The following is a 15,925-nucleotide window of genomic DNA, read 5'->3' on the forward strand; positions in this document are numbered from 1 at the left end:
AAGCTGGGCGTCTTTTGGAAAATTTTAGCCAAAATGGTCAGTGGTTTCCGGACAAGGAGACTGGGACTTGGATGAGGAGCCAGGTTTGGGGAATGGCCAGGATTGGGACAAGGTCAGACTGGAGAAGATTCAAGTCAGAAAAGTCTGTGCCCATTAGAGCACACTCCCTTCGAGAGCCTGGACTAGAACCCAAGATTCCTGAGTCCCAGCCTTCTTCTGCTGCTAGCAAATATCTGTGAAACCCACAGGCAAAATATCTCTTTCATACCTCTCTAGTGCCGAGCCACAGAGAGGGATGACGATCTACTACTGCTATCACTTACTCTAGTAGCTCAAGTGGCAAAGGTCTGTGTGGTTAATCTAAAGATGTAAACCCTGCTGATGACCCATGTGGATGTCAATATGATACCACGTGACAGAAAAAACGGTTACCCACCTTTTAGTAACTGTTGTTCATGTCCATTCAAAGGAGATGTGCGCGCGCTGCGTGTACGCCAGCCAGAAGATTTTCCCGTAGCACCGTCTGTAGGGTCAGCCCTGGCGCCCCCCTGGAATGGCGCCACTACGGCGCCCTATAAAGAGGCCCGCCGACCCTCCACCCCCTCATTTCCTTCTTGCCGGCACTCTGACAGAGGGGCAGGAGGGTGGGTATTGGAATGGACATGAACAACACATCTCGAAGAACAACAGTTACTAAAAGGTGGGTAACTGTTTTTTCTTCAAGTGGTTGTTCATGTCCATTCAAAGTAGGTGACTCACAAGCCTAACCTTAGGTGGCAGGGTCGGAGATCACTGCTGACTGGAGTACTGCACAGCCGAAGGCTGCATCATCCCTAGCCTGGTGCGTGATGGCGTAGTGTGACAAGAACATGTGGATGGAGGACCACGTGGCCGGTCCACAAATCTCCTGAGTTGGGATCTGAGCTAGGAACACTGCAGAGGAGGCCTGCACCCTAGTGGAGTGGGCCGTGATCGGAGGGACAGGGGTCTTAGCTATGCGGTAGCATCCTCGGATGCAGGTCGTGGTCCACAAAGAGATTCGCTGAGAGGAGACTAGGATCCCCTTCATCCTATCTGCCACTGCAATGAAGAGCTGAGTTGAGCGTCTGAACAGCTTGGTATGCTCAATGTAAAAAGCCAAGGCCCTGTGGACATCCAGGGAATGTAACCTCCGCTCCTCATTGGAAGAGTGTGGTTTGAGATAAGACACCGGGAGAAAAATATCTTGACCCATGTGGAACTGTGAGAAGACCTCGGGTAGGAAAGCCGGGTGAGGTCTAAGTTGGATCTTGTCCTTATAGAAGACAGTATACGGGGGCTCGGATGTTAACACGCTGAGCTCCGACACCCTCCTGGCCAAGGTGATCGCTACCAGGAAGGCGGTCTTATACGACAAGTACAACAGGGAGCACAAAGCCAGAGGCTCAAAGGGAGGTCCCAAGAGGGCGGAGAGGACCAGATTCAGGTCCCAAGCAGGGGCCAGCTGACAAACATGCAGAAATAGCCTGTCCATACCTTTGAGGAAACGCCCGACCAGTGGGTTCGCAAACACCGAGGTACCCCCTTCTCCTGGATGGAAAGCCGAGATGGCCGCCAAGTGAACTTGAATCGAGAAGAGGGAGAGACCCAGTTGTCTGAGGTGGAGCAAATAGTCTAGGACAATGGGGATTGGGACCTCCAGTGGATTGTGATGTCGCTGACCCGACCATATGCAGAAGCGCTTCCATTTGGCCAGGTAGGTGGCTCTAGTTGATGGTTTCCTACTACTGAGCAGCACTTGTCTGACCTGCTGGGAGCACTGCATCTCCACCGGGTTCAGCCATGGAGCATCCATGCTGTGAGGTGAAGGGACTCCAGGATCGGGTGGCGGAGGGAGCCCGGTCCTGCGTGATCAGGTCCGGGAGCAGGAGCAGCGTCAGGGGCGCCTGAACGGACATGTGCAGGAGTGACATGTACCAATGTTGGCACGGCCACGCTGGAGCTATCAGGATTACATGTGCGTGGTCCCTGCGTATCTTCAAAATCACCCTGTGTATCAAGGGGATCAGAGGAAAGGCGTAGAGCAGACCGACCCCCCAAGACTGTAGGAAAGCGTCCGACAGAGACCCCTGACTGCGGCCCCGGAGGGAGCAGAACCGTCGGCACTTTGTTTTCCCTCGAGGTGAACAGGTCTAACCGGGGAAAGCCCCAGAGCTGGAAAATTGAGCGTATCACGTCCCATCGGAGGGACCACTCGTGACCCCAGAACGAGCGGCTGAGGGTGTCCGCCAAACCGTTCTGCTCCCCCAGAAGGTAGAACGCCTTCAGGTGGGTTGCACTATGGATGCAGAAATCCCACAGCGCGAGGGCTTCCCTGCACAGGGGAGAGGAGCGTGCACCCCACTGTTCATTGATATAAAGGACTGCCGACATGTTGTCCGAGAGGACTGAAACACATCTGCCAGCCAGTTTGACCTTCCGGTCCCACCAAGACAGGCGAATGGCTCTCAGCTCCTTGATATTGATATGCAACTCGAGGTCCTCCGGCGACCACAAGCCCTGCGTCCTGAGGTGTCCCAGGTGCGCTCCCCAACCCCAATCCGAGGATCCGTTACCAGGGAGAGGGAGGGTTGAGGGACAGTGAAGGGGATACCCATGCACACTTTCTGTGAGTCGAGCCACCATCGCAGCGAGCTTAGCACTAAGTGGGGAATGGACACCACTTAATCCAAGGAGTCCCTGGTCGGGCGATATACTGTCGCTAACCAGGACTGTAGCGGGCAAAGCCAGAGTCTGGCATGCTTTACCACATAGGTGCACGCTGCCATGTGACCCAACAGCCAGAGGCAGACTCGCGCCGTGGTAATCGGGGCGCGGTGCAGTCCGAGGATGAGCTCGGAAATCGCACGGAACTTGGATTCCGGCAGGTACGCTCTGGCATGGGTGGAGTCCAGAACTGCTCCTATGAACTCTATTCGTTGCGTCGAAGACAGGGTGGACTTGGCTTTGTTCAAGAGGAGGCCGAGATTGAGAAAGGTCCGCCTGATGACCACCACCTGGGTCACCACCTGCTCCTTGGAGCGGCCCTTTATGAGCCAATCGTCCAGGCAGGGGAATACCTGGATGCCCCGCCTGCGCAGGAAGGCCGCCACGACTGCCAGGCAGTTCGTGAAGACCGTTGGAGCAGCTGACAGGCCGAACGGGAGCACTGTGAACTGCAGATGGGCGTCGGACATGACAAACTTGAGGTACCGACGGTGTCGGGGAATTATTGCAATGTGGAAATAAGCGTCCTTTAAGTCGAGGGCAGCATACCAATCTCCTGGATCCAGGGAGGGAATAATCGAGGACAGGGAGACCATGCGGAACTTGAGCTTTCGCACAAACTTGTTCAACCGCCGCAAGTCTAGGATGGGTCTCAGGCCCCCTTTCGCCTTCGGTATTAGGAAGTACCGGGAGTAGAAGCCTTTGCCCCTGAGCTCCCGAGGGACTTCCTCCACCGCCTTTGCCTCCATGAAGGACTTCACTTTTTGACTTAGAAGTTGCTCGTGAGATGGGTCCCTGAAGAGGAACAGGGAGGGGGACTGGTGAGGCAGGAGAGAGGAGAACTGGATAGAATATCCCCTCTCTACCGTGTGGAGCACCCAGCTGCCCGACATGATTCGGGATCAGGCACAGGAGAAGGGGAACAGATGTGACCCAAAAGGTAGGGGTAGAAGGATCCAGAGTCTTGACAGGTAGGTCGCCCTCGACCATACCATCAAATAGGGGGTCTAGGCCCTGATGATGGTCTCAATTGATCGGACGCCTGGCCGGAGGGGTGGCATTGGTGACGCCTCCTGCCATTTCTGCCCCGCCTGCGCCCAAGCTCCTGGAAAGTCTGCGGCTTAAACTGCCTGCGCTGGGTTACAGGGGTATGCAAGCCCAGTGAGTGAAGCGTGGCCCACGAGTCCTTTAGGCTATGCAGACACTTGTCCATCTTTTCTGAAAACGACATCTGCCCCTTGAAGGGGAGGTCTTGAATGGTCTGCTGGACCTCATAGGGCTCCCCGCCGCATGACCAGGCCCGTGGCCAGGGTGCGCGAGGCTGAGTCCGCCGCATCTGGGGCAGCCTGGAGAGGGGCTCGGGAGATCAGCTTCCCCTCCTCCACCAGGGCCGAAAACTCTGACCTCGAGTTCAGGGGATGGAGCTCCGTAAACTTCAACATGGCTGAACACGTGTTATGACCATATCGGCTTACAATTGCCTGTTGGTTGGCAATGCAGAGTTGTAGGCCTGCCATGGAGTACACTTTTCTGCCAGAGAGGTCGAGTCTTTTGACGCTCCCATTGGTTGGCAGCATCCACCACCAGGGAGTCCGGGGGAGGAAGGGGGTGTATAAGTGTTCGTGCCATTTAGAGGGGACGAAATAGCGCCGCTCCATTTTCCTGGCAGTAGGGGCCAGTGAGGCTGGCGTTTGCCATAAGGTGCAGGACGTATCCGCTATGGTCTTTATCAGCGGGAGAGCCACCCTGGATGGCCCTGGGGAGCCAGGATGTCTACTACAGGGTCCGTGTCCACCTCGATTTCCTCAGCTTGGATTGCGAGGCTATGAGCTGCTCGCCGGAGGATTCGGGTGTCCTCCAGGGCCGGTGCCGCAGCCGTGCCTGAGACAGCTTCGTTCGGGGAGGAAGACGAGGAAATTACATGGCTCGACCCTTCCTCCGGTGCGTGCAGTCCTTCGGGGTTCTGTGGCACACGGTATTGTGGTTGCGGAGCCGGTTCCAATTCTAAATGCGGCACTGCGACCAGTACCGGAGTCGCCAGTGAGTGGCTTGGCATATCGGGTGGTGCCTGCTGAGCCCGAACTGTAGCCGCTGCCAGTGCCGCTGCCCAGCTAGGGGGTGCTGAACTTGGATATGGCACACCCCTGCCCAGCGACAGTGCCGGTGGAGGAGGCAGCTGCGCCGGGGCCACCGATGCCGAGGAGACCGAGGCTGACCTTGATCAAGGACCAAACGCCTGGCCTATTGACTGGTGGTAGGCCCAGGGGGTCCAAAACGGCCACGGCAAGGGCAGATACCATTGCTGCTACCACTGTGGGAAACGCTGGTGGCTCGCCCCCGAAATCGATCTCCTGTTCCGTGACCGGCTGGAGTGGTAGGAGTCTGCCTCTGAGTCTGAAGTCTCCGAGTATGACGACCTGGGGGGAGCAGCACTCGGTGCCGTTGGAGAGCGGTGCTGAGGCAGCGGGGAGCCTCTTATCTGGTCTGGTGCCACCTTAGTGGTGCAGTGCAGGGAGGGAGGCGACAGCATGGCCGGCTTGCCCCTCAATTGTACTGGGGGACAGGCCGCGGTAGGCAACTCCCTATGGTGCGGGGAGGCCGGTGCTGAGAGTCCCATCAAGTCTGAGGCCGCCTCAAACGCCTCCGGTGTCGAAGGGAGGCGCAAATCTCCACCGAGGTCCAGGAATCTAGGCCGTTACGGACTCGACCGCCCTCTCTGCCGTGCAGGAGTCGACAGAGCAGCCAAGGGCTGTAGCCCAGCCTGTCTGCTTGCACCCGCGGACGGCGTCGGCCTCAAGTCCTGGTGGGGTGACTGTTCCCTCACCGGCTCTCTCTTCTTAGCGGGCACCAGTGACAGTGAGTGGTACCGCACTGAGGCCAACTTCCTATGACCCGACTCCGTCCGGTGCCGGGTTTTAGACGACTTGGGCTGGGCCTAAGTCCTAATGACGCTGCCGGGGCGCTCCATACTGAGGAAGATGTGCTGGGCACCGCCTTGGCCGGTTCCGGGTCCGAGGGTGGCCGCAGGGCAGCCTCCATCAGGAGGACTCTAAGTCTTTGAGCGTTCTCAGGTGGAAGCCTCTGCAGACTGAGCACTGGTCCTTTTGGTGGCTCTCTCCGAGGCACCTCGAACAAGTAGAGTGCGGGTCACTCTTGGGCATGAATTTCCTGCAGTCTTTGCAGAGTTTAAACCCGGGGGACCCGGGCATGCCCCAGTGGGCGACGGAATTTTGGGGGGGACGACCCCCAACTACCAAGAACTATATACAATGACCTAACTAAACTAACTACAACGTAACTATATACACAGACTATACACAAGGATAGGACACTGCTAACTTGCTATGTGCAAGAGAAGTTCCAGCTAGCCGTCACCGGCGGTAAGAAGGAACCGAGGGAGTTGGAGGGTCAGCGGGCCCCTTTATAGGGCGCCGTAGTGGTGCCACCCCAGGGGGCGCCAGGGCTGACTCTACGGACACTGCTAGGGGAAAATCTGGCTGGCGTGCACACGGCACGCACACACCTACTTTGAATGGACATGAACAACCACTTGAAGAAGAACTGTTTTTTTCAGTTTGCACTTTTTAAAACCTAGGAAATTACACAAACTATGTTAAAAGAACATTATCCAGGATGCAAAGTCAAGTTAGGAAATGCCAGAATTAAGGCTGTCTGTGCCACATACATAATGCATTATGACACAGCCTTTAATTACATGATCTCATATTTTTTTCATAGCAATCTTAATTTTGGCATTCCTGAGCTTTTGAATGCTTGACTTTGCGACCTCAATAATGTTCTTTTAACACATTGTGTATGTGTGTAATATACATAGTGTATGCAACTCAAAATTTTAAGTATCTTTTGAAAGTTCCTTCGCAAATAAGGTCTTACCATGTAAGTAGCAATTTCTTCTGGCGCATCACCATCTAAATCAAATTTAAAAGTCACCATTTTGTGATTGTGTGTTTCCAGCTGACATTCCACCATCTTATCCCCTGTGTTACACACCTATAAGAAAAGAGTAACATTAATCATTATTTCTGGTATGTCCAAGAACAGAAGTTCAGCCCAGGACAAAGAGGTTGTACTTGCATTTAGAATGGTCAGCTTTGGTCTGCTCGACTTCTCCTGGCGTGATCGAACGCGTGTAGATTTCTTATGTTTCTTTGAAGGCTTCCCTTCTTGCTTTCCACTTCCAACCACTCCTTCAAAGCTGTCACTCATCTCTTTACCTGAAGCAACATCGGGACTCATGTAGCTTCATAACAGGGAAGGAAAAAATAGCCACATGGGATGTGGATGTGAAAAGAGAAGAAGAAAAAGAGTGACTACAGGAAAACTGGGGATCTGCTTTGTAGTAACACTTTTGAGAGCAGCATGGCTGGCCCCAATTCATCACGGTCCTTAAGCATGTGCATAAGACAACACATGTCGTCCCTTGCACAATGAAATCTGGGCCTTAATTTCAACTGAGAATAGCCCCTTTTCTTCAGGGACCCTTACAGTCTGTCTTTGAACTGCAAGGGTCCCCCAAACTTATTTTCTTACCCTTCTTCAGGTTCTACTCTCTTGTGGAGAAGGTACATGTGTGGCCTTCTCTCGAAACCATCACCTTATGTCAGTCAAAGATGCAGGGAAAGGGTCACACAGGAGAGTGACATGAGATACAGAATACAACTTCTGCAGCTGCAGGGCATTTTACTACCAGGCACTTGTTCTTAGTCTATGAAGGTGCAACAAAACTCTTAATGTGCAGAGAGGACCTGAGGGTACTGCCCTTGGATGTGTTCTGATGCAAGCACCTTTCAATGTTGCCACGGCTAGGAAAATTAGTTTTTCAAATATCATAGCTAACGAGGCAAAACAAAATCTGAGAGAGATTAAACATTAAATATTTGGCATTCTTTCCTGTAAGAGACTGTAGAATAGCATACTCACTAGGGATGAGTGAACTCACTTTGCCTAATTCAATCATACCCAAGAATGATAGGTCTGAAAGTTACTGGAGCCTGAAAAAGGTAAATTCCACCTTCCATGAAACACAGAAAAGAATGGATAGTGCCACAAAAACACCAGGCACAGAGTTAGTGTTCCAAAGCCTTAAAAACGCCACTTTTCCTGCATGAAGGGAAGACTGCGTTTATTTTCCTTCCCTAGGGCCTTCATGGTTTTTCCAATGGCATTTAGCCTGTAAAGCAGAAAACTCCCTGCAACTCAGATGCAGTTTTATAGCGCTCAGCCTTATCTACTTGTGTCAACCTGCCTTTTGGTGAGGCAGAAATGGGGGCAAAGGAAAATGTTCAACTCTGAATACACGGGGTATTCCCCTTATCTAGAAAATGTGTTCTCGTTAAGTCAAATCAGTCTTGGGGTGAAACAGAGCCACGAATTTAAGTTACAGAACAAACCTACAGTTGCAAACGTGCATTTTGCAAATCCTAAAAATACCATAGTTTGAAGGTAAAGACAAACGTCAACCCCACGAGTTTGGGTCCTCCCTCAGGCTCACAGACATAAAAGATTGGATATTAAAACAATTACTTAAGGCAGTCTGCCAAACAGCAGTAGTATTATGGTAGTACCTTAAGGCTCCAACCTGGATTGTGCTAACCATGCTAAAGACAGAGCTCGCCTGGTCTATACATTAAATTGATAGAATTTTTGCTATACTGGTATAGGTAAAGCAGGACAGCCCACCCCCTAGCATGAATGCAGTTATATCAGTATAGAGGAGCCTAACACTAGTATTAGCTCTTGCTAGGTGGAAACGGGAATAACTTCTAGTGGTGTAAGGCTCCTAGTATAGCTGCACCCACACTAGGGACTGTGCCACTTTACCTCTTTTGATAGAGAAAAAAAAATCAGACACCTAACCAAAATTGTTAAGTAGCACCACAGTTGTGTGTAGACCAGGCCTAAGACAGACTCCCTGATTCAAAGAATTTAAGGTCTATTCAGATAAGACAGACCAACCCAGATAGCTAAACTTCATGTATGTAACTTGTTACTTTCCCCAGACCTATCACTTACTACCTCCAATCTGTCCATGTGCTACCAACCTAACACTCCCACCCTACATCCTGCCCCACCCCATTATAAAAACAGAGCTTCAGGCTCAGGCTTGTGAAGGGGAAGAACAAGCTTCCAGAAATAAAAAATTTTCATGTTAGAGAGATTGTAAAGATACCTTTCACAGCTCAGTGATAGTGTCTGCTGTTTTTCCTGTATTGCATGCTCCTAAAATATAAAAAAAAAGTAATTTAAATAGAGTCAGATATCATTTAATATATTGTATTTGCATATGAAGAAACAGGACACTAGGTAGATCAAGATTTTTGGTAGAGCAGTTTTGGGGGCCTTTAGAAGGATATTTTCTCAAAATGAAATTTTAATCCCATACCATTTTGTTTAACTCATTGTCAGAACTCGGAATACCACTAAATGGTTATTTTCTATCTAAAGTTGCTTTTGTCACTAGCATTTCTTTCGGAGCACAAGCCAACATGGCTCTTTGTACACAAGTCCTGATATTAAAGCCCACTTTTGGAATCGAGTGAGTTAATAATTTAGTTCTCCCATTGCTCACTTGGCGGCAGCAGAAAGCAGAGAAGATCTTACATAAATCAGCAGTTTAAAAATCGCTCACGGCAACAGAACAGTGTTAGTAAATTTGGAATCCATTTGTCATTACCTACCTGATCTTATTTAATGGATCCAAAATTTGACCTAACCTTGTTATTTTTCTGCAGTATCCTACAGTAAAGAAATGCATACAGCAGCAACATGTAATATTTCCAGTATGTTTTGTTTATTCTTGAAAAGTGCATGATGAATTTGGAATAAAGGAGAAAAGAAACACTGACATACTGGGCTGCCTACCACCCTCTTCTGCCTTCTCCACAGTGGACAGATTTTCCTTCAAAAACAGTTCCCCACTGTTGCTATCACTGTAGGCCTATTCTGAGCAGAGTTAGAGGAGATGATGCTTAAAGCACCAATCGTTGCTGAAGCCTTCTGGCATTCCCACCAATGGAGATAAACTAGTGGTAGCAACAGCAAGACATTTTAACCAAAAATCCAAGTGTAGCCACATGTTCAGGAATCAAGTCGAAACAGATGATCCAGTTGTTCCTTTCGGATTTAAACTCTATGACTCTAAGGGTATATCCACACAGTAAGCCTGGATCTGTAGACCCCAGGCTTGCAGACTTGGTGTTTCCAAGTCTGAGTTGAGCGTCCACACTGCATTGTAAACCTGGTTTATAATTGCTGGACCTGGGCCTCATAGCCAGGCTAACACATTCATATGGCACTATGCAGACTTTCTGACTTGGGTCTGCATCCATAGTGCAAAATGATAGGGCTTGGACTCAAGTCACAGCAGCACTTGGGCTCTGATCCACCTCCCTCACAGGGTCCTATGATCCAGGTCATGAGTACTTGCTGACCTGAATCAGACTGATGTGTGTGTGGACAGAATGGGGCTTGGACTCTGTAGACATATCCAAGTTCACTGAATCCTTTAAGACTGACCTCTAATGGAAAGAGAATCTGCACAGCAAAGTTAAAATCCATAAGCCTCTAAAGGATACCATTGCTCATGGGTCTATACGCCAGTTGTGCCAAACCTGACTGCTTTCTCAACAATATGAACGAACAATGAGATCACAGACACAACGCATTTAGATTTTAGTAATGCACCTGATCAAGTGTTTTACAAAAATCTTACTTCCCTGATTAAATCAAAATGGCCAGGGATATGAGTGCTGGCGCACAGATTCAAACAGAAGATACTGCTAGAGGGAAGTGTTATGGCCAAATGATAATGAAATGAATTGTTTTGAATTACAATAGATGAGTCTGATATGAAACTCTCCTTACAAAGGTTATACCTAAGAAACCCATCACAAACGTATTTCACAGTATCTGACATCAGCACAGTCATCAAGGGGAACTTGGATCAATTTGACCCTTACGTGGATGGGGACTCTCAAAAAATCCAGCTCTAGCGGACAATGGTTTATAATTCAACCTAGATGAGAAGTTCCTTTGTCTTGCAGAGCAGATGAACAACAAGGGCTAACACACAGGCTCACTGGAACAAACCTGTGCCCTGCATGGAGAAAAGTGGAGCCATGTGATAAGGGCAGGTATGGCTTTGGGATGGGGATTTCCCAGTTGAGAGTACAGGGCAGGGAGGGTTCAAGCAAATCTGGGATCCTTTACAGTCACTCAATTGGGTCTCTAAGCCTCAAGCATCAATGTGCAAATCCTCCCTCCAAACCGCTCTTCTTCCTCATGTGGGGAACAGAACGCCAAGGGAGCTGATCCCATGAAGTGAGAATGGGAACAGGGAGTTTATCCAGAGCTGCTGTGTGCGGATGGAGTTGGGGAATAGTGGATAGGGGTTTCCAAGGACATGATAAAAAAGTGAAGCGATATCTTTGTGCCTCAGGGCGTCTAGTTGCCATTTCAGTTCTCTCAGAGAAGCTTGTACTTCACATCATGTTACACTACAGCAATACACATCACACTCATATTTCATAGCTCCAAGACTGGTATAGGACCCTCCAGCAGAGACTGAAGGTGTAGCAGCACTGTCTGTACTGGTTCTGGGTGTATGCAGGACCCAGAGTGGGACGTGTTAGATACAGATGGGATTTTAGATAGACTTTTTGCAGGTGAAATTCCATGTGCACAGATGTGCTGATTTTGCTGACAATGTTTGAGATCCAGGACTTGTGTGAAAGCACTGTGTTGGAGAAAATACCACAAGTCTCCATGTTGCTAATTTCTCTAACAAGAAACACATACACTTCAAATCCTTAAGGTCTTCCACTGCTTGAAGGGGCAATGGAAATTTATCAAAATGGGCGGTGGTCTCCAAGGGGGTGCCATAAAGTTTGGCTGTACATTCAGTCTTATTTAAGATCTGCACTGATGATCTGGAAAAGGGGCTTAACTGTACCTTAATGAAATTCTCAGACTGTTCAGTGCCCAACTGGGAAGAAGCTGCAAATACCAGTGAGGACAGAAATACAAATTGGCAGCAAAAGAGTTTAGAAGCATGGCCAGAGAGATTGAGCCTGGAAAGATGAAAGCTATTACTTCAAGGGAAGATACTCCAAACCAGAAATGCTCCATGCAGGAGAGAAACCTGGAAAGCAATGGTGCTGAGGGAGATTTCAGGTTGGGAGTGGACAGTAAGTCAGACATTGGTTTGCAATCTGATATAACAGCCCAAAAGGCCAATGCAACTTTGCTTTGCATATGAATATGCCTTACAACACTGAAGGAAGGCAATATACCTCTATAAAACTGTGTCAAACCTCAAAGTTAAACAACTGGGTGAGGTCATTCAAAGAAAAGCCAAAATAGTGATTAGCAGGCAGGAAAAAGTAATTGTGTTACAAAGACAGACCAAAAGAGCAAAATATAACTTGGCTACATGACTGCTAAGAAGGGACATGGTAATATTTACCAATTGTTGAAGAATCTAAACCATCAGGAATAGAGTGAAATTCAGGGCAGTATAGAAAGATATACTAAAAAGTAATGGGATGGGGAAAAAAGATTTAGGCTGAACATAATGAAGAACTTTTAGACACTGAGATATTAGACTATGGAATAGTTTCTCAAGGCAAATGGTGGAAGCCCCATTAATGAGACATTTAAAACAAGACCGGACAACACACTGGATGGAGCTGTATGGAACACTCCTGCACTAGCCTAGGCGCGATGACCTAATGATCTGTAAGTGTAATTTCCATATAAATTCTATGCTACCTTTGCATTCCCATTAAACTGAGGATGAAGGGAGTAACTTGAGAGTTGAGTTGTCCAGGTGGCTTATTAGTCCAATAAATGACTTTAAGGAGACATTTCCCAGGTTAATAAGTATAGTATATAATCTCCAGCTACATATGAAATAGTTGCTAAGATGATGGTTCAGCCAATAAAATATAACCTAAGATAAGTGTCTCCATAGAATGGCTCTTGTGAAACAATTTTATATCTATAAAAGGAGATTAGTGACAAGCGTGGTAAATCATTTAGGAAAAAATGTTCTACCTCTTGAGTTGACTCTGTAACCGACTGGATAGCAGAACATGGAGCTTGTTGCCCCAGAGGCTGGGAAAGATCTGGTTGAAGCTGCAGAAGACCAGTAGGCTGAAGAGGCAGACAATGATCTATGGGCACTGTTGCACTAGCTGCAGCAAGGTTGCCATGAAGTTGTGAAAGACTTTCTGGCCCAAGGCATGGAGGCAATATTTCAGGTTGCAACTGCAAAGGTGGTGGCATAACTATCGAAGGCTGCATTGGTATTACAGGCATCTGGGCTCCAATTTCCAAACCATATTGAGGATGTCCAATGATCTGTTGTAATACAATAGAGACCTATTAAACAACCCTTTGTTTAGGATGTTCATGACTCATTCAAGTCAAGGTGCAAACCTTGCTAATTAAACAAACCTTTATAAACCTATGCTGAGAACATATCTGTATGTTTTTTGTTTATGGGACATGAAAAGAGAGCCATAAAGACTTGCTTTCAAAATAATCAGAGTTAAAATAAAATGACAGGCTGCTACTTACATAATTTCTGAAGGGAGGGATAGCTCAGTGTTTTGAGCATTGGCTTGCTAAACCCAGGGTTGTGAGTTCAATCCTTGAGGGGGCCATTTAGGGATCTGGGGCAAAATTGGTACTTTGTCTTGCTACTGAAGGCAAGGGACTGGACTCGATGACCTTTCAAGGTCCCTTCCAGTTCTATGAGATACATATCTCTTCATATATTAACAAAGAGCATGCACGCCTGAGCATTTATATACTACATGGGCGATTATTACTTTCTTAATGATATTTGTAGGAATCATGGAAAACTAAGCTGGATCCTGCTTAGAATTTCAAAACTCTGCTTATATCCCATTTCCTTGAACACTTGGCTCCATTTCCATAAGCTTAGGGTGTGTATTTGGAGAAAAAGATGACAATACTTAACAGAGTAAACAATATTCAAGTTGGCAGGGTCTGAAGACATTCATCCGAGGGTACTTAAAGAACTAGCTGAAGCAACCTCAGAACCATTAACAATAATCTTAGAGAACACTTGGAGGATGGGGGATGTCCCATAAGACTAGAGAAGGGCAAACATACTACCTGCTTTAAAAAGGGGAACAAAGAGGACTGGGGGAATTATAGACAGTCAGTCTAACTTCAATACCTGGAAAGATACTGGAACAAATGATTAAACAATCAATTTATAAGCATATGGAGAATAACTGGATTTTAAGGACTAGCCAGCATATATTTGTCAAAAACAAGTCATGCTAAAGAACCTAATTTCCTTCTTTGACAGGGTTATTGGCCCAGTGGATGGGGGGCAGGGGGGTAAGCTGTACATGTGATTTATCTTGATTTTAGTAAAGCTTTTGTCACAGTCCAAGTGACATTCTCATAAGCAAACTAAGGAAATGTGGTCTAGATGAGATGACTAGAAGGTAACTGCACAACTAGTTGTAAGACCATACTCAGAGTAGTAATCAATGGTTCACTGTCAAACTGGGAGGGCATATCTAGTAGGATCCTGCAGGGGTCAGTCCTGGGTCTGATACTATTCAATATTTTCATTAATACCTTGGATCACTTGATAATTGCCCCGTTCTGTTCATTCACCTCTGCTCCTCATTTTGCACAGGTCCTGGGCATGCAGCAAGAAGGACCTGCTGTGGGTGGAATTGTTTGTTTTTTGCTGCCAGCGTATAAATCCCCAGAGATTTAAGGGTCATCCTGGAATCTTTAATCTGTCTTATTAGAAAAACGTGAGGGGGCTTCAAATGGGAGGTCTCAAACGGTTTGTTGCACCTCTGGGGGAAGACTTGATGACAGCAGCCAAGATGAATGCCACATAGTGATGGCAGAAGCCATAGCTCGAGCCGCCAAGCCCGCTGCATCCAGGCTCACTTGCAATGCTGTTTTGGTGAGTGATTTGCCCTCCACCATAGCAGTGAACTCCTGCTTTACCCATCAGGAAGCTTGTCTTTGAACTTCAGGATATTATCCACTAGGCTGAAACTGTAGCGACCCAGCAGAGACTGCTGGTTCACAACCCCAAGGTGTGACCCTACTGTGGAATGAGGCTTCCTGCCAAACAGGCTGTCATAAACAGATAGTTAAGGGTTAATGTCTCTTTCACCTGTAAAGGGTTAACAAACAGTGAACCTGGAACACCTGACCAGAGGACCAATCGGGAGACAAGATACTTTCAAATCTCGGTGGAGGGAAGTCTTCGTTTGTGTGTTCTTTCTTTGTCCATGTTCTCTCTGGATTCTGAGAGGGACCAGACATGTAAGCAGATTCCTCCAATCTTTCTGAAAAAATCTCTTCTGTTCTAATTTTAGTAAGTACCAGGAAAAAGGTGAGTTTAGTCTTTTGATTGTTTTCTGTATTTGCAAATGTGTATCTTGCTGGAAGTATTTTAAATTGTATTTTTGCTGGGTAGAGGCTTCTCTCTAGTGTCTATAAGCTGAAAGACCCTGTAATATAACATCTTGAATTTACAGAGATGATCTTTACTCTTTCTTTTATTAAAAGTTTTCTTTTAAAAAGACCTGATTGATTTTCCCCTTGTTAAGGCTCAAAGGAAAATGAGTCGGTACTCACCAGGGAATTGGTGGGAGAGAGAAGGGGTGGAGGTGGGATTCCTCTGTGTTTTAAAATTCAAGGAGTTTGAATCACAGTGATCTTCCAGGGTAACCCAGGGAGGGAAAGCCTGGGAGAGGCAATGGTGGGGGAAAGGGTTTACTTTCCTTGTATCAAGATCTAGGGGATCTGGGTCTTGGGGTCTCCAGGGAAGGTTTTGGGGGGACCAGAGTGTACCAGGCACTGTAAGTCCTGGTTGGTGGCAGTCTATTAGATCTAAGCTGGTAATTAAGCTTAGAGGAGTTCATGCTGGTACCCCATCTTTTGGACTCTAAGGTTCAGATTGGGGATTTATACCATGACACAGGTGTAGCTTTTTTGCTTCTTTTCGTTTCAGGGTAGAAGCCTGGTGTCCTCATCTCTCTCTTTTGTCAGCAGCAGCAACTCCCAGGGAGCCTGGAAGAAGGTGGCTATAGAAGTGCTCAAATCCCTGTGATGGTACATAGTATCTTCGGTCCTCCCTTTTAGCAGCGGG

General features: G+C 47.7%; 1 protein-coding gene across 12 annotated transcripts in view; it reads right to left on the minus strand.

Moving 5' to 3' along the window:
- Positions 1-15,925, minus strand: part of WNK2 (WNK lysine deficient protein kinase 2) — a 189,560-nt gene that overhangs the window by 56,253 nt on the left and 117,382 nt on the right. For 11 of the 12 annotated variants that reach the window (XM_030568138.1, XM_030568137.1, XM_030568136.1 and 8 more), the window contains 4 exons: positions 12,820-13,125; positions 8,936-8,985; positions 6,841-7,006; positions 6,640-6,756 (listed from right to left, as the gene is read on the minus strand). In XM_030568138.1, the coding sequence (XP_030423998.1) occupies positions 6,640-6,756; positions 6,841-7,006; positions 8,936-8,985; positions 12,820-13,125 (639 nt within the window). The remainder of the gene's footprint in view (positions 1-6,639; positions 6,757-6,840; positions 7,007-8,935; positions 8,986-12,819; positions 13,126-15,925) is intronic. The other variant, XM_030568139.1, reaches the window with a different exon arrangement.

The sequence above is a fragment of the Gopherus evgoodei genome, chromosome 7 (genome assembly GCF_007399415.2).
Source record: "Gopherus evgoodei ecotype Sinaloan lineage chromosome 7, rGopEvg1_v1.p, whole genome shotgun sequence".
In the NCBI taxonomy this organism is placed as follows: domain Eukaryota; kingdom Metazoa; phylum Chordata; order Testudines; family Testudinidae; genus Gopherus; species Gopherus evgoodei.